Below are 19,661 nucleotides of genomic sequence, written 5' to 3' on the forward strand. Positions count from 1 at the left end.
AGGCGATGCGTTTGTTAACCAGTATATTATCTTGCTTGTCAGCTTTGTTAACTGAGAAGCAATGAGAAGTCATTCCGTCACTTCTTTTTGTGGATCATGCGTGTTGAGTTATGAGCCGAAATCAGGATCTCATTGATTCGTAAAAGGCGATCCTAGGATAAATGTACACGGATTACAGCTTCGCTTCCCTCGCCGTCCTTCCCCCGGTCTTTTTTTCTAGGCTGATCCAGCTTGCCATGCAAAACAATGCACCGCCATACCGCCATGGCCGCAGCGAAGCGCTCGAGACAACTCTGCCTGATCTCCTTTCTCTATCTCCGCTCACCTCGCCTCACCCCCATATATTCTTGTTGGACGGTATATAAAAAACGAGGAATGCCCCAGTTTAGTGGTGCGCGGGCTCCTCCTCGTCCTCCTCGACCAACCAGTCCTCGACGGCAGCGGGGGCGGAGCCGGGAGCGACGGTCTCCTGACCCTCGACCTCGACGGCCATGCTCTCGTACTCCTTCAGGCTGTTGGCAAGGTCGGCCTCCTCGGGCGACTTGGGGGTCTTGGGGGTGGTGAAGGTCTGGACCTGGCCGACGGCGTCCGAGTCCTTGACGGGGGTGGGCTTGTAGGCCTTCAGCTCCTTGAGGTAGAGCTCCTGGACGAAATCGGCTGTGGCAGAGTCATGAGTTAGTCACGTTGTTCAATCAAGACGCATGGGGTGGTCCCGCTGTCTCTTGCCCTCTTGGTTCGGAGCAAGACTGTCTGATCTCCATCATTGGGGAGCTGGATGGGGCGAGAGGCGTGGCGTGGCGAGGCGAGGGCAAGGTAAACCGAGTGGTGAGGATGATCAATGGCGTGGCTCTTTGGTAGTATCTGCGTCGTGATACTCCATGCTCTTCTGCAGGAGCTCTCGATGCCTTCAGCCAATCCACCCATCAATCGAGCCGATTGCCTCGTGTATTCCCCCACCCCAATTCGCGAACGACGTTCCCCGGGAGCAGAATAAACCAGAAACAGGGAGAGCGGATCGAACGTACCTCGTCGCGAAACGGTCGGGGCGATGAATCCTCGGACGGCGTTCACCCTGGCGACGCGGGTGATGGCCGAGGCGGCCGAGCGAGCAGTCTGCAGCAACGGTCGGGGGTCAGCGGACACGTCCACGAGCGACGGCGAGGTCAATCAATCAGGGGCGCAAAAAGACGTACCGAAGCCCTGAGTTGCACGAGCATGATGTCCGGATGTGTGTGAGGGAGATGGGGCCCAACAATTGACGGGGGGGTGGGAAGAGCTGGGTGGTGAGATGTCGTCGGGTGAGGAGCTTTTTTATGAGGTCTTTCGATAACCGAAACGCTCCCCTTCTCGTTCTCGTTGGTTTGGCTGGGGCCCGCCGCTTCTTCTTCTCTAGCCTGGCTGGATTTTCCGCTGCGTCACGTGATGGACCGACTTGGGATCGTTCTCCACTCTACTCTCGCAGATGGGCAGAGGTCGTCGGGGGAGGGATGCAAGTGGAGATGGATCGAGTGGTGTACGGCCTGTCGTTTCTGACAAACGCTTCTGTCGGTCTTTTGCTCTTTTTGCAATGCCAGAAAAAGACCTACAAGTCTTTCGGTAGTAAACACAATCTCTGGTGTGTTTTGGGATTGTTTTCCTTTCTCCTCACCCTGCACGCATGTCGTCGCCCCGTCGCCATCCCTACCTGGACAGGCCGGGATGACGCTGTTGAACTCTCATCAAACAGTAGGTGACGGCATGAAGAGTGCTAGTCGGGCTAGCTACAGTAGCTCCGACTTGACTTCAGATCACCACAGCTCCCATGTCCCGTGTTCCGCGCGAGTGCATGCGGTACCTACCCCAGATCGAGCACTCGTCATGCCCAGTTCCCAGCATAACTCCCCTATCCCACGAACCTCTGCCCGAGCTTGCATGACTGTCTCCATGTCTGAGCTCCTCCCACACCCCCGGCTGAGGGCCGTAGTGGCTGCCCATGCATAGACACTAACACCCTTGGTCATGGCCCCATTACGGGAAATACCCTGAAATTCGATGCCATCGTGCCATTGGATCGAATGAGCACTACGTCCCCCCCCCCGTCACCAGCGCATTGTGTGTTTGTTATTCTCCCCATGCAAAGTCTTATGATGACGGTCATGCCGGTAACAGTATCGAATGAGTCACGTACCTGGGCATTGGTCAACAAAGAGGTGGCCGAGAGGATAGGATCTGCCATATCCGTATCTGTTTTCCAGCAGTGGAGTGTTCCTTTTTTATATTATCTGCAGCGTTTATTTGCATCTACTATGTAGAGAATACCTTTCCTCGTAGACATTGCATAAAGAAGATATTCGTAGCTGGAAACAAGCTCTATTGTTCTCCAAGTCAACCCAAGAAATCGCTGTTCGAAACCGTCGGACCACATATGTATTGAGGTCTGATCTACGCAACGAAGTGCGTCGTACTATATTCCTTCTCAGGTACCCGTGACGGCTCTGTATCCTTGTCTACTGATACGCTCAACTTGGAATACCCTTCTGCGAAACGCCTCCAACGCCTGCCTCCACCCCACAAATTGTGACTGTAAAGTGTAAAAGTAGATACAAGAATCGAACACTCGTGCCTTGACCCGGTTTATCTCCCATCTCCTGGTCTAGTATAATTTTTTTTTGAGTCACGACGCACAAAAGACACAGTTTCCCTCAACCCCGGGGCCCCCTTTAGTAGCCGTGCCCGTTCTGGCCCGCGTTGCCGTTGCCGTACGGCCGGTGGGGCATCTCGACCTCCTGGCCGGCGGCGTACTTGTCGCCGCGGCGGCCGGGGATCTTGCTGCCGCCGTTGGCGCCGGCTCCCCTGCGCTTGCGGAAGCTGGTGGTCAGTTTGATGGCGGCGTAGAGGACGCCGATGACGGCGGAAACGACGGCATAGGCGACGACGAGGCGGCCGGGGGCGCCGGCCAGCTGCAGGCCCAGCCCGCCGTTGATGACGCCCAGCAGCATGAGCGAGCGGCCGTAGGCGATGTGCGCATACGAGACGACGCTGCGCTTCTGGTGCTTGACGAAGTGCGTGTGGTGCACCCAGCCGAGCGCCGGCTGCAGCACCATCAGGCACACGACCACGGTGCCCAGGAGCGTGTGCGTCACCGTGAAGTCCTGCGTGGCGGGTCAGCGCGTGTCTGCTTGGACATTTTTGGGTTCAGGAAGGGGGAAGGGAAAGACGGGGGAAATGCCCGTGTTGCAGACTTACATATTTGGTCCTGTGCGCGGAGATGACGCCCAGGGCGAATCCAGCCCACATCAGGAGGAAGGCGACGGTCTGGAACATGGCGTGGACGACCCAGTTGCTGAGCATCGGCATCAGGATGGAGCCGATCGGGTACAGGATCACAAACGTGATGGCCATGACCACGCCGTGGGCGGCAATCAACTTCGGCGTGTCCATGTTGCTGGTGTCCTCAATGACGCCCGAGGAGCTAGAGCCGGAGTTGTTGCCGCTGCCGCTGCTGCCGGAGCCGGAGCCGGAGCCGGAGCCGCTGTTGTCGTTGCTGCCGCCGGATGCGACGAAAGGGTTGGCGTCCGACGAGATGGTGGCCTGCTGGAGGTTGAACGCCCAGGCGGTGTGGGAGTCGTGCTCGGCGATGGCCGCGTCCTTGTCAGACGAGTCCAGGGCGGGGCCGCTCTTCCAGGCCGCAATGAAGTCGGAGCTGCCCGAGGCGCTCACCGAGCCCTTGGACAGGCTCTGGCAGTTGGAGCACACGAAGTTGGCGACCATCGTGTCCCCGTTGACGCCTGAGCCCGCCAGCAGTGTCACCTTCGCAGCCGACGAGCTGGTGTCCTCCGAAGGCATCTGGTGGTTCGTTCCCAGTCGCGGCGAGACCGTCACGTTCCCGGAGCCGTCCGTGTACATGACGAACATGTAGGAGCTAGCCATGCTGTCGCCGCTGCCCAGTGCCAGCCACGTGTACGAGGTGGGACCTGAGATCTGAAAGTAGAGGTTGCCGTTTCCTGAGCTGGAGGTCGTTGGGACGGCCGCAGAGAAGCAAATATCACCGGAGCATTTCGTCACACTTTCGGCGACTGCGATAGTGTTCAAGGTGAGAGCGGCTGCATGTTTTGTCAGTGCTGTTTTCAAACAATCATCCAGTTCAGCTGTCTTGGCATGCGCCAATCCATCGCCAGGGGCGAGTGTGGATTCTGGTGTTTTCGTGACTTACACAGAGCCGCTGTTGTAAATGTCGAGCGCATCTTTTGATATAGAACCCCAACCACGGAGGTGATGCTATACAATTGTCCTGATTCCCAGTTCGATCTGCCGAATGAAGGTGCAGGAAACGAGAAATCTCGAGGTGCGACCTTTGTGGAACGAAAGCTCGGTAAGCCACCAAGAACGGCGATTTGTTTTCTTCTCCCCAACAATGTAAGCCACACGCGCGGACTTCAGGGAGGGGAAACGGGAGAGCTAACAATTGGAGATGAGACACGAGACCGTGAGGCTGGACGCTAGTTTATTTCGATGGTCTTCCGTAGCCCATGCGCTTTATCGTTTAGCAGGAAGCTGGAGGGGGGCTGAGAATATCTGACCGAACCTTGGGTCGAGGATGTTGTCAGATCTGATGCCCAGGGGAGGTGCACGTTCTATATATGCGAGCCAGTTGAGTCGCTTTTTCGTCTATTCGCTACCCAAAAAAAGGTGGCGCTACTCTCTGACTTCTGGGCTGGCCAACGAGTTATCGCAAGGGAAACCTTGGGTGAAGGGATTGGTTGGTTGGACGTTCTTTGTCGTCTTGTATCTGGATCTGTGCCGAGAAAAGTCCAAGACTGGAGATGACGACGCTCAGAGCCTTATCGAAACAAGCCTCCTGCAAGTCCAACATTGGTGGCCCTTTCCTTCATACTCGCGGTTGGGGGCCCGCGGAACCCCTAGGCTGAGGATTATTCATGCTGACAACGGGCAGATCAACGCAGTGCCAAACGGGATATCGCGGTGGGGATTCACGCCGCACGCCCTGCAGGTGCCAAGCTGTCGGGGCCAGTCCAGCAATGGGCAGTCTGTATAACACACAGCCACGATGACCGCGGGTGATGCGGTATGCCAAGGGTTGTGGTACGTCGTCAAAGTTGACTTCCGTGGGTTGCTGATGACGGGGCTGCAGGTCACTGAAAGGACGGACGCTTTTAGCATCAGAGCGCGGATCCCTCCAGGCCATCTGGGTAATTGAGCGGTGCTGATTGGTGCGCCGGTACTGCCACACGCGGAGAATGTCCCCATGAGGTGTACCTAGCTAATTAAGTCAGGGTCTTACACACCACTAGGGCCTGATCGTTGGGACGAAACAGTTCCGAATCTGTAGCTGTGGCCGCCTGTTCGTCTCTCCCTCAAGCTGCATCCAGTTAGCACACAGAGGGAGAGAGCTAGGCACGGCATCCGGTTCCCAAGTCTCCAGATCGCCATAATGATTCCCTGACCAATACAGCAAACAACAGACCTGACGTCAAAAAGACATACCATACTAGACTCAACCGCAGTTCAACGGACACTTGTATCAAAGCTTTCCAAGAAGAGCTGAAGTCAAGAGAAAGTTGGGTCCTTATGGGTCCGCTAGGTGAACTATAACTTGACCACTTTACCAACCTTGGCCGGTACCTTATTACTAAGTAAGAACAGAGTTTGGAAACCCCAGAAATTCATTGAACGAAACCGGTCCCGTAGCTTTACCAAAACAAGCCCAAAGTCTCAGACCCTTTGGGCATTAACTCTGTGCTGCGTGGTGCGTTGCTGGGAGAGGCTGAGGGCCTTGGTACGCTTCGGTAGTGGTAATTCACAAGGGCAAGAGCCTGTGTTATAGTGGAAGATCGTCGTAGAGCACCAATGCTTTTGGATATATTTCACGTCTCGTACGAGGCCACGACAGGCGACATATGAAGAACTGTGAAATCACCGATCGAGGGCCCGTGATTGGATGCTATCAGTGTTTGAGCGAACTGGGAACACCTCAGCGAAGCCTTGGCTGAGGCCATCGCACAGGGCTTCAGCGTACGCGGGGGCGAGGGGCATTGCCAGGCGGAGATTTCGGTATGTCGCAGTAATTAACAGAAAGCTGGTAAGCTAAGAAGAAGCTCTTGAATAAGCTCTGTGGAGAGAGAGCATCATTGTCCATTCCTGGAGTATGGCAGTTGCTTGGGGGGACGGACCGTCTATCGCGCCGGTTGTGTACCACGCAAATGTCATATTCCGTTCTGGGAAAGACAGCTGCGCATCAGTTTGGGGCGCGCTTGGGACGCCGTCTGGCCGCCCGCCCAGCGAAGGTTTCGCCAAGTTCGCCAGGGCCAGATGCCGCGTGGAGTCGGGACAAGCAGCGGGCCCACCTAACTATCACTACATGCTGACTTCAGTGCCGTGCTCATAGGGCAGACGCGCTGCTGTTCTGCCAAAACGAGGACCTCCAGGCCTGTTTAAGGTTGTCGCTCCTGTAATAGTTAGCCCAGGTGGAACTCGTAGTGCAAATACGAGGCTCAAGGTATTATTGGCTTTGCCATGGAGCACTGCCGAGCCTTTGCAACAATTTTTGCGTAATCGCGGGCAGATAACGATGCTGTAATGACATTCTGAAGGCGCAAGCCAGCCAAACACTTGGCTTTCCAGGTAGCTGCACGACGGGAGGTCGGCAGACGGTGACGGGCATGCATACATAGTACTATGGTACTAATTCCCAGCCAGCCTGATGCGTGATAAGCCTGATGAAACACGGTGACGGCCACGTTGATAGTGCATTGGCGTAGGGCCAAGCCAAGTGCGGCTTACAAACATTCTGTCATTGCTGCACCGACAGTCTGTACAAGGGACTGATCAATCACGATATCTGATTTCTGAGAAGCTGAAACATGCTGTATTTCTTCACCGCATCCCGTTACGGGAGGCCTCCATTAGTTCTATCTACCGATAGCAGCAACCGATAGTCCCTTTACAGTTCCCAAGCACACAAAATCCTGGTTGGGGGGATGTAGTCGTCAGTGCCTAGCCAACAACTCAGAATTCCCGAACCCATTTTTACAGACCGTTACTCCGTGAAAGAAAAGCACCAGCCCAAGGTCTAACGCTTCCCATGTTCTGTCTTTCCTAGGCCGCTTCTATGCCTGTATCATTCTTTATCTATGCTTCCATGGTCAAGAATGCTGCATTTTCGATCAAGCTGTTCGAGGCTACAAAGCTGAACCCGCCGAAAGGATCCTCCTTCAAGCCATCCTTGGTCTTCGGAGAGCCAGCACCCCACAGATCTTTGGCAGTGATGACGGGACTGAGGGGGAGCTCGGTGAACTCGGGCGCAAAGTTCTCGGCCAGCTCAGGATCCGTGATCATGGGCTGGATGGGAGGCTCGACCTCCTTGGCGGCCAGTTTCTTCCAGTCAATCTTGCGGAAGAAGCGATGCTTCTTCAAGGTCTGAAGATCTTTGGGCATGTTGCCGCCCAGACGCTTCTTCGGGCTCTTGTTCAGCAGCCGGGTAAGCAGGTCCTTGGCGTCAGGGCTGAGGAAGTACGGCAAGACCAGCTTCTGCTTGAGGATGTTCTGCTGGATCTTGGCATGGTTGCCGCCCCGGAAAGGTGGGTTACCCGTCATAAGGTCGTACCCCAGCGCCCCGAACGACCACCAGTCCACGGCCTTGCCATACTTCTCCCCAGCAATGACCTCGGGAGCCATGTACTCGACCGTGCCCAGAATGGACTTGCAGCAGTCCTCGTCGTCAACCGAGACCTGAGATGAGAGACCAAAGTCGGTGAGCAGCAAGTTTCCTTGCGCATCCAACAGACAGTTCTCTGGCTTCAGGTCGCGGTAGATAACGCCCAGGGTGTCGTGGAGATGAGACAGGGCGAGGATCATCTGCGCCATGTAGAAAGCGGCCACGGGCTCTGGGAACATCTTCTCGGTGTTGAGATGAGTAAACAACTCGCCGCCTTGCCCGTACTCAAGAATCAGGTATAGCTTCTCGTGGTCCTGGAAGGCGTAGAAGAGCTTGACAACGAACGGGTGTCGGTTGACCGATTCGAGGATCTGTCGCTCCGTCTTGGTCTGCTCCACGAGCTTCTTGTGGACTACAACAGATGCCTTTTTGAACTGCTTCTGAGCGTAGAGCCGCCCCGTGGCGCGCTGCCGAACCAGAAGCACGGTTCCGTAGGTTCCCTTGCCGAGACAGCGCAGAGGCTGGAAGTCGTCGGCCTGCATCTTGCGCTGCACGAGCCCGCCTTCGATGGCGCCGAACTTGGGCTTCTCGCGGACGCTCTCGCTAACGAAGTCGTGCTCGAGGGGGATCTCGTAGCTGGTGGATCCGTTCTCGGACACATCGTCGTCGCTGCGGCCCAGTCTGCTCTGCTGGCTGTTGGTCCTGGTCATGGTGCCGGCGTGGCTGTCGGAGTAGGTCATGGTGCTGGAGCGCGAGTCGTTCAGACTGAGAGGCTCCATCTGCAGACGCAACTTGGCGATGCCGCCGACGGCGGGCGAGTGGTGGCCGCGGAGGGTCGGGCTGCAGTTTGCGCTCACGACATCGTCGATGCGAGGGACACGGCCTCGTCGGGCGTTCAAGGGCGGCGTCTTGCAGTAGTCGGAATCGTCGTCGCCGGATGCGACAGACGAGGCGCCGAACCCGCGCACGGTGGAGAGGGCGGGAGGCGGCGGGGGCAGCATCTTGGAAGGCGGGGTGCCAGGGTGGTGCGAGGATTTTGGCTACCGTGTATGTGTATGTGTACGTATACGTGTGATATGGTCGTAGATGCAGTAACTCCAGAGATATCGTCGCTCGCTCGGTCGAGGTATCTCTCGGTCTCTGAAGTCACTCAGCCTACGCCGATTCAAGGCAGGCTGGATCGTCCTGCCCGTCGTCGCTCGGCGTCAATGCGAAGGTCGAAGACTGCTCGGTGGACTCCGTGGGTTGCTGAAATGCGCATCTGGGTCTGGAAGCGAAGCGAAGAAAGGAAATGGTCGGGCGAGTTTTGCATATGCATTGGCGACGGTGGGAGGTTGCGTAAGGGTGCTGTTGGTATCGTGCGATTCACCGATGTGGTGTTGGGGGGAGAGAGAAAGAGGGAAGAAGACGACGGGTGCGTGAGATTCCTTGGTCTGATAAAGCTGACCACCGGCAGGCCACCTGCACCCACACCCACACCCAGGCGGACGGATCACAAGCAACGCAGCGGGCAGGCCGCCTGAACCCGCCTGAGCCCGCCCAACCAACAGCGGGCCACCACATGCAGGCACAGGCTCAGGCACAGGCTCAGGCCAGAATTTTTTTTCCAACTCAGCCCGGCGCTGCAAGCCCCGTGGGGCTCTCGGCTGGGCCGTTTTTAGCACCCTCAATCTCCCCCCTGGGCAACCGGGGTCTCTTGGACAATGCGAAAGAAAATTCTCTGATTGATTGATGCCCTAGCGCCGATCACCTGCAACTTGAGGCACGATCTACTGTACACTGGACAATGCCCAATGGCCCTTCATACATTCAATTCCTCCCGCAACATGGGCATTTGGGCCGTTTCATATTCGTACAATCTGTCTTTTATTGCGATTTACAGCCATGCTTTTCTAAAACTGGTTTTTTTTTTCTTGCTGCGACGCGGCAGAGCCGAGGAAACCAGCGGCACTTTGCCGCGGTGCTTGACGTTGCCTTCCGCTTTGGGCAGTTGCACGCAGCCAGGGTCGGTTCGCCCAGGTGGCCATCTGCCAAAAACGTCTGCGACATTGTAATCACTCTCCCGAGGTCCCGTCCAGGAGTGCACTCAACCTTGGAAGTCTCTCGTCCGACAAACCGTGCGAATTCCTGTAGTCAGAGCTAAGACACTCTCTGCCGCTCCCGTTGCACACCATCACGCCCGTCCAAGCCAGACGACCTTGAAGAAGGATAATGCAGGGGGTCCAATCCGTAATTAACTCCATGCACTCATATGCGTCCAAAATCCTTGCCATCATTACCAATATCATCCAAGTAACTACCTTACAGAAGGCCAGGCGTACTGGACTGTGACATACACACGTATGTCAGACCAGCCTTGGGATTCGCCGAAGGAGTCATGGTGCTCTTCCTCCGGAGGCCGAGGCCTTCTTGGAGGGCAGGGCATATCCTCTTCATTAGTTAGTGTCTCATTGGACCTGATGCCCTGAAGTCCCGGAAAGACACAAAAGCTGTATTCATGAGGCCGGCTGCTGGGTGCAGTCGACATGACCCTTGCATCGCAGTCCCCTCCGACAGTTACATAGTAAACATACGCTCATTGGCATGTATCTGACGTGCGCCGCCGCCCGTATGCAACAGGTCAAGGAGGGCTCTCGATGCAACTTAATGGCAACTGACAGACCGCGCTTACAATGGGACCAGTGGGACCGACAACGTCGCCTCTAGTAGTGCATGCGCCGCGAGGCATTATATTGACTCTTCACGGCACTGCAAGCACGGGGCAAGGGTTACAGACAGGACGGCATGTCAAGCCATTCGCCCTGTTACCTCTGCAGCCTCGCGCAAGCCAACTCTTTCAAAATGTCCGAAGGCCTTTGATGATAGGCCCGCTTATCTGGGACGATCCGGGGAATCGTCATCTCCAACGGCTACCAAGGCTCTGAACCGAGCTTTGTGGATCTGTGGGGTGCTCGGCGCCGTCTTCCCCGCAAACAACTACGCGGGCGACCAATTCTATACTATGCGCACAGACAGCCGTGCTTTCACCCACCGGTCCCTGCCGGGAACCAGCCATGACTGGATGGAGAAACTTGAACCGCCAAGCAGGTGATGCTACCTGCCGGCCAACATTGCGGCTATCTGCTCACAGCGGCGTCACATGCCGGCTCATATAAATGTTCGTCAGCATGCCACGGTACGGCGTGGCTGGATTGAGAGCATCGCCACCTCGTTGAAGGCGAGTCTACAGCAGTAATAGGAAACCATGCCGTCCTCTCGCTCAGCATTCTACGCAGCGGCTGTAGTCGTCACCCAGGTGGCTGTTGCGGCCAATGTCCGGACGACGACTCCGCATATGGGCTGGAACAGCTACAACTACTACTCCTGCAATCCCACCGAGGAAATCATCAAGGCCAATGCTCAGGCCCTCGTCGATCTTGGGTTCGCCGACCTGGGCTACAAGCACGTGACGACCGACTGCGGATGGATGTCGCGGGACCGTGACTCGGAAGGCCGCTTGCAGTTCAACACGACTCTGTTCCCGTCGGGTGGCGTGGCGTTGGGCGAGTTCATCCACGGACTGGGCTTGAAATATGGCTTCTACTCGGGTGGAGGGTATCTGCAATGCGGTAGCACCGACTTGCCAGCCAGTCTAGGTTCGTCATCCGTAGTATACCAGGAGTCCGTGGGCGTTCCATGGAAGCTTATCTTATGGGCTTCTGTGATTGATAGCGTCTAACAGTCTTGTGCAGGATATGAGGAGATAGATGCCCAGTCGTTCGCAGACTGGGGTGGCGATTCACTCAAGTAAGCTACCTGTAGAAGTCCCCTCGAAATCTGCCGATGATTTCTCACGCCTGATGAAAAGGTACGACAACTGCTATCCTACAGACAAGGTCCTGATGGCGGACTACGACTCGGCCGAAGCAGCGTCTCCAGCCCGCTTTCAGACAATGGCCGCTGCCCTCGATGCCGTTGATCGCGATATCAACTATTTCATCTGCCAATGGGGCGTTGGGACCAACGTCGGCGCGTGGTAAGGATCCAGACGGGCTTGCATAGGCCGTAGCTGATAGAAATTAAACAGGGCATCTGCCATCGGAACATCGTGGAGAATGAGCAACGATATCTACAACGCGTGGCGAAGCATATGGCGCATAACCAACCAGGTAGTCCCGTACTACAAGTACACAACCGTCGGCGCGTATGCCGACATGGATATGCTGATGTGAGTTCTTGCTTCTTTTCCCGGACACTCCCACCCAGTTGCAGAACACAGCTGACGCCAACCCCCAGTGTTGGACTCGATGCCTTATCCCTTGAGGAAGAGCGTTTCCACTTCGGCATGTGGGCCATCAACAAGTCGCCGCTCGGTATCGGCGCGCCTCTGGAGCCCTCTCTCGCGCCTCAGGACTCGCTCAACATTCTGGGAAACGCCGAGGTCATCGCCCTCAACCAGGACCCGCTCGGCGAGCCTGCCAGGCTGGTCCGCCGCTTCACGGAAGAGGAGTACGACATTTGGGCCGGTAACCTTTCGAACTCGCGATTGGTGATCGGTATCGCGAACTGGCGCAATGCCTCCCAGACTGTGGCGCTAGACTTAGGTTCGCTGCTCGGCGTCGCATCTGCCAGTGCTCGCGATGTCTGGGCCGCGGCGGATCTAGGCACGCTGTCAGGCGTGCAGACGCTGCAGCTTGCGGGACACGAGTTGAAGCTCCTTGTCCTGTCAAACGTGGTTTCGTCATCAGACTCGAAGCCCCAGGCAGCGGGCTACTACACGGCGGCATCGGGTGCGGCACTGTCCGGACGGGCGGCCGTCGCGGGCTGCGGCGCCAACACCTGCCTGCCCGCAGGCCAGAAGGTCGGCGACATCTACCCCGGGTCGGCGGTCACGTTCGGGTCCGTGAGCGCCGCGACCGCAGGGACCAAGCTGCTGGGCGTCGACTTCATCAACTACGAGATCGCGCTCGCCACGGCCTGGGACTGGGGCTCCAACACGCGGAACCTGACTGTCAGTGTCAACGGAGGGGCGGCCAAGCGGTGGGCATTCCCCATCTCCGGGGGAGACTGGTCCGATACGGGACGTCTGGAAATTGAGGTTGATGGCTTCGAGGCGGGTTCTCAGAACGAGGTCGTGTTTGCTGGGTTTGGCAGCAACCCTGGCCCTGACCTGGTTGGGTTCGAGGTCTTTGAATAAGGCGTCTTCGCAGAGATGAGACCCATTGTTTCGATGTGTCCGATCACTTAGTTACCTGTGCTGGTACTCGCCCAACTGGCTCTGGATTATTAGATAATATATTTGAAGGCTGAAGCTTGCCCATGAACACAAGAAATCTTTCGCTCATACTCTCCCCCGTTCTGGACCTGGATAAGTTCACTCTAGATCAATAATGCGTTTCTTTGGACATGTTGGTATATTTCATCTGCTAGTTTCCCCGTATCAGTCCGATGCCGTGTTTCAGATTTTCTATGCAGACTAAACGAAATAGCACGAAGCGTTATGAGGAATGTTTTGCGAAAGCCATCTCGTCCTTCTGGTAGTCGTCGTCGTCGTCGTCGTCCTCAAGCTACGGGAGCTTCCAGACGGAACGGGAGCAGGGGCCTCTCCGGCAGCCCGCCCCACTAAATTTTGGTTCACCGGCGCTAGAGAGCTTTCAACAACGCCTTCACGGTTCTGCCTCGCGAGCCTTGCTGCTGCAGACCATTCACGACCACGGCGCATTCTGATTCTCCTCGCCTCTGCGCAGCCCGCCGAGCCATTCCGCGAAGATGATGCACCCGTCGCGCCAGGCCTATGTCGAAGAGGCCCAAGAGGTCAGTCCCTCCATGCCCCAGCCCGCTGTGAGGCTGAGAGCACCTACTAATACATCTACTCCCAAACAGGATCGCGGCATCAGTCTCGAGGATCTGCCCACGGACCACGACTATGACCTACCTTCCGCAAGCGCTGGCATCGCGCCGGAGAAGGCCTCGGCCATCTTGTCGCAACTGAACCGGAAACGTCTCGCTGCCAGCATAGCAGTGCCCACCGACGATGGACGTGTACGAGCGCGGCTGCGGGAGATGGGCGAGCCCATGACGCTCTTCGGGGAGGGCCCTGCCGACAGGAGAGACCGACTGCGCGAGCTCATGGCGGTGCGGGCCGAGCAGCAAGCTGCCGGAGGGGAGGCGGCCGACGTCGACATGGAAGATGCGCCCGAAGACGATGCCCAGGACCAGGAAGAGGAATTCTACACACAAGGCAGCGAAGACCTGTTACGCGCAAGGCAGGAGATTGCGCGGTTCTCACTTCCGAGGGCGAAGAAGCGCCTGGCGTGCCTGAAGGAGGACAGCAACATTCCGCTACGCACACACGTCAAGTTCCGCAAGCAGATCAGGGAGAGACTCCAGGGCTTTGAGCTGCAGGGCAGTCAGACGGCCGGGGACAGACATGTCAGCATGACGAGGATATCACCGAATGGGAACATGGTCGCCGCGGGCAACTGGGGTGGGAGCATCAAGCTCATCGAAATCCCGAGCATGGAGGAGAAGGGCATGCTCAGGGGCCACACCAACCGGGTCAGCGGCATCAGTTGGTTTCCTGGCGCGACATTGCCAGAGAAGGGAGTAAGCCCGGATTCAGTAAACCTGGCTTCGGGAGGCGCCGAAGGCCAGATCAACTTGTGGAGTCTGAACAAGGACACACCAATCTCGACGCTGGGAGGTCACGCGCAGAGAGTGTGCAGGGTCGAGTTCCACCCGTCCGGAAAGTACCTGGCCAGCGCAAGCGAGGATACGACGTGGAGACTATGGGACGTTGAGACGACGACGGAGGTGCTTCTGCAAGAAGGGCACTCAAGAGGCGTGTTCGCCGTCAGCTTCAACACGGACGGCTCTCTACTGGCCAGTGCAGGTTTGGACAACATTGGTCGGATCTGGGACCTGCGGTCTGGAAGGACGATCATGATTCTGGATGGGCACATGGACGGACATATCAAACCTATCCACGGTCTGGACTGGAGCTCGGACGGCCACCGGGTCCTGACGGGGTCGGCGGATGGATGGATCAAGTGCTGGGACGTGAGGAAGGTGCAAAGGACGGGCGGCATCGGAGCTCACAGCAGCGCAGTGTCGGACCTGAGGTGGTACAAGGGACTGGACGACCCGGTTGATGGTATTCTGCCGCCGGGGCTGGACGACAAGGGCAACCAGCTGCCGCGGAAGACGAGCACCTTCTGCGTGTCGGCCGGGTTCGACAAGAAGGTGAACATCTTCTCGGCCGACGACTGGTCGCTGATCCAGACGCTCGAGGGCCACACGGGACCGGTTGCCAGTGTCGATGTGAGCCGAGACGGCAGATGGATCGTCAGTGGAGGGCACGACCGGACGGTCAAGCTGTGGGGCCGCAACGACGGCGAGGCTCTGTGAGATACGATAGGCGCATTACAGGACGGCGGCAGATGAATCGATCAGATACCCATGGCATTCGGAGCAACCCTCGCATCCTAATATTGATCATCCAAATTGTGAATATGTGCAGCCCAAATCCCTTGTGTCCCCAATAATACATTAGGAATCACTAGGACATGGTGAATCCAGTAGGTACTTGAACGCCGGGCTTTCACGAGACCGTGCAGTCAGTGGACCGACATGGTGACTGGCTTCAGGGTTGACTGGCAGACTGGCAACTGGGCAGCGTGCACGTGCCACTTTGCGCGACAGGGCTGTTGGCTGGGGAGGCAAAAAGGTACCTAGGTACCTCCACTACGTTAAGTGCCCCCCCGTCCGTACCTTAGGTTCTTTCGTAGCGCAAGATTCAAAGATCAAAGGGCCATCTGGATCAACTCACGTCTTCGTTCGAGGAGAGAGCATCGACTGCCGACTCGCTTTTCTGGCAACACGCCCACCGACCCAACACCCAACGCTCGGCGACTGCACCAGGAAACCTCGAGCTCGAGTTCGTGCCCTTCAATGACGTGAACCCGGAGCGCCCCAAATCTTGACACGCCCGCCGGCATCACCTGCCATCCGGTACTCCTGCTCCATCGCCTGTCTATCTCTCCGCGAACGGCAGAAGGTAGAAGGCACACACTCTCACCCATGGCGAGCATCGACAGATACCGCCCGCCGGGGCGCGAGTCCTACCAGCCTCCCACCAGGCCCGTCAACGCCGCCAACACCAGTTCGCACTCGTCCAGGCCGTCCAAGTCGCCCTCCAAACGCCAGCGCGACGTGCCGCCCGCCGTCCCCTCGCCGCCCACCCTCGCCAGCTATCCCGCCCGCGTCTCGCCTCCCCGCCAGCAGTCGTCGCAATCCTCCTCGCGCCGCACCCCGGCCCACGGCTCGTCCGCCGCCGTCGATGGCCGGGACCCCAAGAGGCAGTGGTTCTTCACCCAGGACGAGGTCAACAGCAGCCCGAGCATCGTCGACGGACTGCCCCCGGCCGAGGAGCGACTGCGGCGTGCGAAGGGTGTTAATTTCATCTACCAGGCCGGCGTCCTCCTCGACTTGCCCCAGATCACCCTCTACGTCGCTGGTGTTTTCTTCCATCGCTTCTACATGCGCATGAGCATGGTCGAGGAGAAGGGTGGCATCCATCACTATGTAAGTTGCGCTCTGCCCGGCCGATGCACTTCCTTGCGCCATTCCGCCGCTGACCTCGGGCCGCTTCAGAACATAGCAGCAACAGCCCTCTTCCTGGCCAACAAGACCGAGGAGAACTGTCGCAAGACAAAAGACATCATCATTGCCGTCGCCCGCGTCGCCCAGAAGAACGCAAAGCTCATCATTGACGAACAGTCCAAGGAGTACTGGCGGTGGCGCGACAGTATCCTCCACAACGAGGAGATCATGTTGGAGAAGCTAACCTTTGACCTGACGGTTGACAACCCCCACCACCAGCTCTACAAGATCCTCGAGAACATCGGTTGCATCCACAACAAGCATCTTAGGCATGCTGCTTGGGCCTTCTGCAACGACTCTTGTCTTACGACGCTCCCGCTGCTCATGGATGCGCGGGACATCGCCATTGGTAGCGTCTTCTTCTCTAGCGTTTTCACCAGTCAGCCTATCGAAGACGTCAGCGGCAAGCCCTGGTGGGTTTACCTAGACGGCGATGAGACGCGGATCTGCAGGGCGGTCGAGGTGATTCGCGAATTCTACACCGAGAACCCGCTGAGGAAGCAGGAGAATCCCTATCAAGGAAGCCCCGAGTTCAGCCTGGAGAACAGCCGTAAGAACGGCGACGGCTCGAGTGCCGATCCAACTCCCTCGGCAGACTGGGACACCCAGAGCCCCAAGGTTCGCGTTAACGGCACCGATGCTACGGGCGATAGTAAGGATCAGGACCCGGATGCGATCTCGGCTGCTGCGGAAGAAGCCTCGCAGGCGCCAGGTGATTCGGACGCTGCGTTGAAGGAGGCGGCAAATGATCTCGCCACTCACCCTCTCAACAACGGCCATGACACCGGTCTGATTAGCCCTGGTAAGAGAAGGGACTTCGACTCGTTGTCGTCTGACAACCGCGAGACCAAGAGGCAGCGCATGAGCAGCGATGACGAGGGCGAGGTCATTGAATAGGCCTTGGCAAGCTCTTGCCTCCTGTCTAGCGAGAGATGGGTCGGCTAGACTATGCTCCTCATACCTGAGGATTCCACTCGTCGAACCTGGTGCTGCGCGCTACGCAGCACGGGTTGTTATTCGTGAACTACTTGAGGCGCACACCAGCAGGTCCTGGATATTGTCAGTATCTTTGGACTAGTGCTGCGCTCGTTCTATGCTCACTTGGTGCGTCATATGTATGAAAGTGGAGAAGGCGACAGATTCTCAAGACCATTTGCGTCTTGAGATCTCCAACAGATGTCTGCTGGGGACTATATGACACCAAAGAGCAAACGATTGCCAAGAAGGGCAATGAGGTTTAGGCGTTTAGGTGAAGAAAGGGGACCAGGTCGGGGCCTCTTCGTATGCAGGCTGGGGCGTCTTGGCTTGCTTTTTTGTTTTCCCCCGTTTGGCATTTTCAGTACAGGATTTTCGGCTCTGAATGTATTATACATGCATACAGCGATGCTCCTTCTCAGGGGACTTATACCCAGCAAGATATATTGGATCGGAGGAAGATGGGCAAATGCTGCTCCTTAGCTTCCCCAGGGAAGACAAGAGGCATGAAATGATAGTGCATTGTGATCGTATGCTACACATTTCTATATTCAGGTCAATACAAGAACAAATCGGCCCACTCGTGTTTCCGTCTGTTAGTACTGTGGATGTTTGGGAGGTAAAGGACGTTGCAATTCGTAATAAGGAGCTTTAGTTCCCTCGATACCAAGGCTATTGCAGGTGGCTGAAATGCCAAGTACAATTCCCCTGGGCCGGACACTGGCAACCTACGCCATACCGGGACTGCTGGAATTAGGGGCAATGGCTGCCATCTATGGGCTAGCCACGGTGTGTAGTTTATAGATGTCAGTGCCAGCGTACAGCTCGTGGAAGGTGACTGTAGGGAAACAGGAAGTATGCATCTAAACATATCTATGCACTTACAGTTATCCCGCCTTAGCGCTCCAACAGCAAACTCAACCGCACAACCCCGCTACGTCCATTCTTTTCCTGGGCTTATCTGCATGTACATACGCAGCCCTATAGACAACCAACATGAAAGTATTATAATGACCAAAGAGTGAGGTCTTCACCGAGCTGGGAAATATGGATCACACTGGAGAGTCAGAGAAGGGTGCCTACACTACCGTGCAGTAAGTAGCCGCCGGCAACAGGAAGACCACAGTCTTCGAACAAGCACTATACTGTCCCCATTCGCGCACTTATGACTAACAAGTGTCACCAGTCCTCTCAAGATATTCGACTTGGCAAAATCTCAAGGCAGGTTTCTATATGCCTGTGCTCCCATGGTGCGGTACAGCAAGGTAACACCTCACCTCTCATGCTCATCGGTTCGTGCTAAGACTCTACTGACCTTAACTCTTCAGCTCGCCTTCCGCCAGACAGTCCACCGCTATAATACAGATCTGTGCTGGACACCCATGATCCTAGCCAAGGAGTTCAACCGGAACCAGTTCGCCAGGGACAGCGACCTGACCATCGCGACGGACGGCGCCCAGCCCGTCACAATCGTCCAGTTTGGGGCCAACAAGCCCCTGGAGCTCGCCCGTGCCTCGTCCATGGTGGCGCCCTTCGTGAGCGGCGTGGACCTCAACTGCGGGTGCCCGCAGTCGTGGGCGTGCGCCGAGACGCTGGGCGCGGCGCTGATGGAGCAGCGGGAGCTGGTGCGCGACATGCTGGTCGAGACGCGCGCGCGCCTGCGCCGCGACGGCTGGGCCGTCGAGCGCGAGGCCTCGGCCGACAGCCCGCGCGGCCGCAGCGTCAGCGTCAAGATCCGCGTGCACAAGGACCTCCGCCGCACCATGGACTTCGTCGCCACCGTGCTGGGTGACGCCGCCAGCGGGAGCCGCAACGTCGACTGGCTCACCATCCACCCGCGCACCCGCAGCACGCCCTCCAGCACGCCCATCGACGTCGAGGCCCTCGAGATCCTGGCCGACAAGTTCGGCCGCGACGTCCCGATTCTGGTCTCCGGCGACGTCTTCACCCTCGCCACCCTGCCCTACACCTCGCACCTGCTGGACCCGGCGCCGACCTTCACCTCGTCCGGCTCCGCAGACGCCGCGGCGAAGAAGCCGTCCATCCCCAACCTCCGCGGCTTGATGTCGGCGCGCGCCCTGCTCGCCAACCCGGCGCTGTTCGCAGGCCACGGCACCTGCCCCTGGGAGGCCGTGGACGTGTTCCTGGAGCGGCTGGCCCGGGCGCCGCTGCCGCTCAAGCTCGGGGTCCACCACCTGACGGAGATGACGGGGCCCGGGTACGGGCCCGACAAGCGGGCGCTGCTGAGCAAGAAGGAGCGGGTCAGGCTAACGGCGTGCGCGAACTGGATCGACGTGCTCGACACCCTGGCGGAGCTCAGGGCCGGCAAGGAGGAGGCTGCGAGGTAGTTCTCTGGCTGAGACCTTTCTCTCCCCTGCGATAGTTGGATCGG

The 19,661-nt window shown here is 57.5% G+C and overlaps 7 protein-coding genes across 7 annotated transcripts; 4 read left to right on the forward strand and 3 right to left on the reverse strand.

Annotated features, from left to right (window-relative positions):
- Window positions 1-385: 385 nt before the first annotated feature.
- On the reverse strand, window positions 386-1,217 carry JN550_012226 (uncharacterized protein; the record flags this gene model as incomplete). The annotated part of the gene is made up of 3 exons (XM_049310679.1): window positions 386-657; window positions 1,026-1,113; window positions 1,194-1,217. 3 exons carry the CDS (start codon window positions 1,215-1,217, stop codon window positions 386-388), a joined length of 384 nt encoding a protein of 127 aa, XP_049165758.1.
- Window positions 1,218-2,699: 1,482 nt separating this feature from the next.
- Window positions 2,700-4,223, reverse strand: JN550_012227 (uncharacterized protein; the record flags this gene model as incomplete). Its single annotated transcript, XM_049310680.1, has 3 exons — window positions 2,700-3,131; window positions 3,226-4,082; window positions 4,193-4,223. The coding sequence occupies 3 exons, from the start codon at window positions 4,221-4,223 to the stop codon at window positions 2,700-2,702; spliced, it is 1,320 nt and encodes a 439-aa protein (XP_049165759.1).
- A 2,905-nt stretch (window positions 4,224-7,128) lies between these two features.
- JN550_012228 (uncharacterized protein) lies at window positions 7,129-8,655 on the reverse strand (the record flags this gene model as incomplete). The annotated part of the gene is made up of 1 exon (XM_049310681.1): window positions 7,129-8,655. The coding sequence occupies one exon, from the start codon at window positions 8,653-8,655 to the stop codon at window positions 7,129-7,131; it is 1,527 nt and encodes a 508-aa protein (XP_049165760.1).
- A 2,243-nt stretch (window positions 8,656-10,898) lies between these two features.
- On the forward strand, window positions 10,899-12,830 carry JN550_012229 (uncharacterized protein; the record flags this gene model as incomplete). The annotated part of the gene is made up of 5 exons (XM_049310682.1): window positions 10,899-11,289; window positions 11,386-11,440; window positions 11,502-11,669; window positions 11,721-11,861; window positions 11,930-12,830. 5 exons carry the CDS (start codon window positions 10,899-10,901, stop codon window positions 12,828-12,830), a joined length of 1,656 nt encoding a protein of 551 aa, XP_049165761.1.
- A 572-nt stretch (window positions 12,831-13,402) lies between these two features.
- Window positions 13,403-15,040, forward strand: JN550_012230 (uncharacterized protein; the record flags this gene model as incomplete). Its single annotated transcript, XM_049310683.1, has 1 exon — window positions 13,403-15,040. The coding sequence occupies one exon, from the start codon at window positions 13,403-13,405 to the stop codon at window positions 15,038-15,040; it is 1,638 nt and encodes a 545-aa protein (XP_049165762.1).
- Window positions 15,041-15,712: 672 nt separating this feature from the next.
- Window positions 15,713-17,191, forward strand: JN550_012231 (uncharacterized protein; the record flags this gene model as incomplete). Its single annotated transcript, XM_049310684.1, has 1 exon — window positions 15,713-17,191. The coding sequence occupies one exon, from the start codon at window positions 15,713-15,715 to the stop codon at window positions 17,189-17,191; it is 1,479 nt and encodes a 492-aa protein (XP_049165763.1).
- Window positions 17,192-18,316: 1,125 nt separating this feature from the next.
- Window positions 18,317-19,617, forward strand: JN550_012232 (uncharacterized protein; the record flags this gene model as incomplete). Its single annotated transcript, XM_049310685.1, has 3 exons — window positions 18,317-18,363; window positions 18,456-18,534; window positions 18,598-19,617. The coding sequence occupies 3 exons, from the start codon at window positions 18,317-18,319 to the stop codon at window positions 19,615-19,617; spliced, it is 1,146 nt and encodes a 381-aa protein (XP_049165764.1).
- Between the last annotated feature and the right edge of the window lie 44 nt (window positions 19,618-19,661).

Source organism: Neoarthrinium moseri, assembly GCF_022829205.1.
Source record: "Neoarthrinium moseri strain CBS 164.80 chromosome Unknown scaffold82_Wmoseri_CBS_16480, whole genome shotgun sequence".
NCBI lineage: Eukaryota > Fungi > Ascomycota > Sordariomycetes > Amphisphaeriales > Apiosporaceae > Neoarthrinium > Neoarthrinium moseri.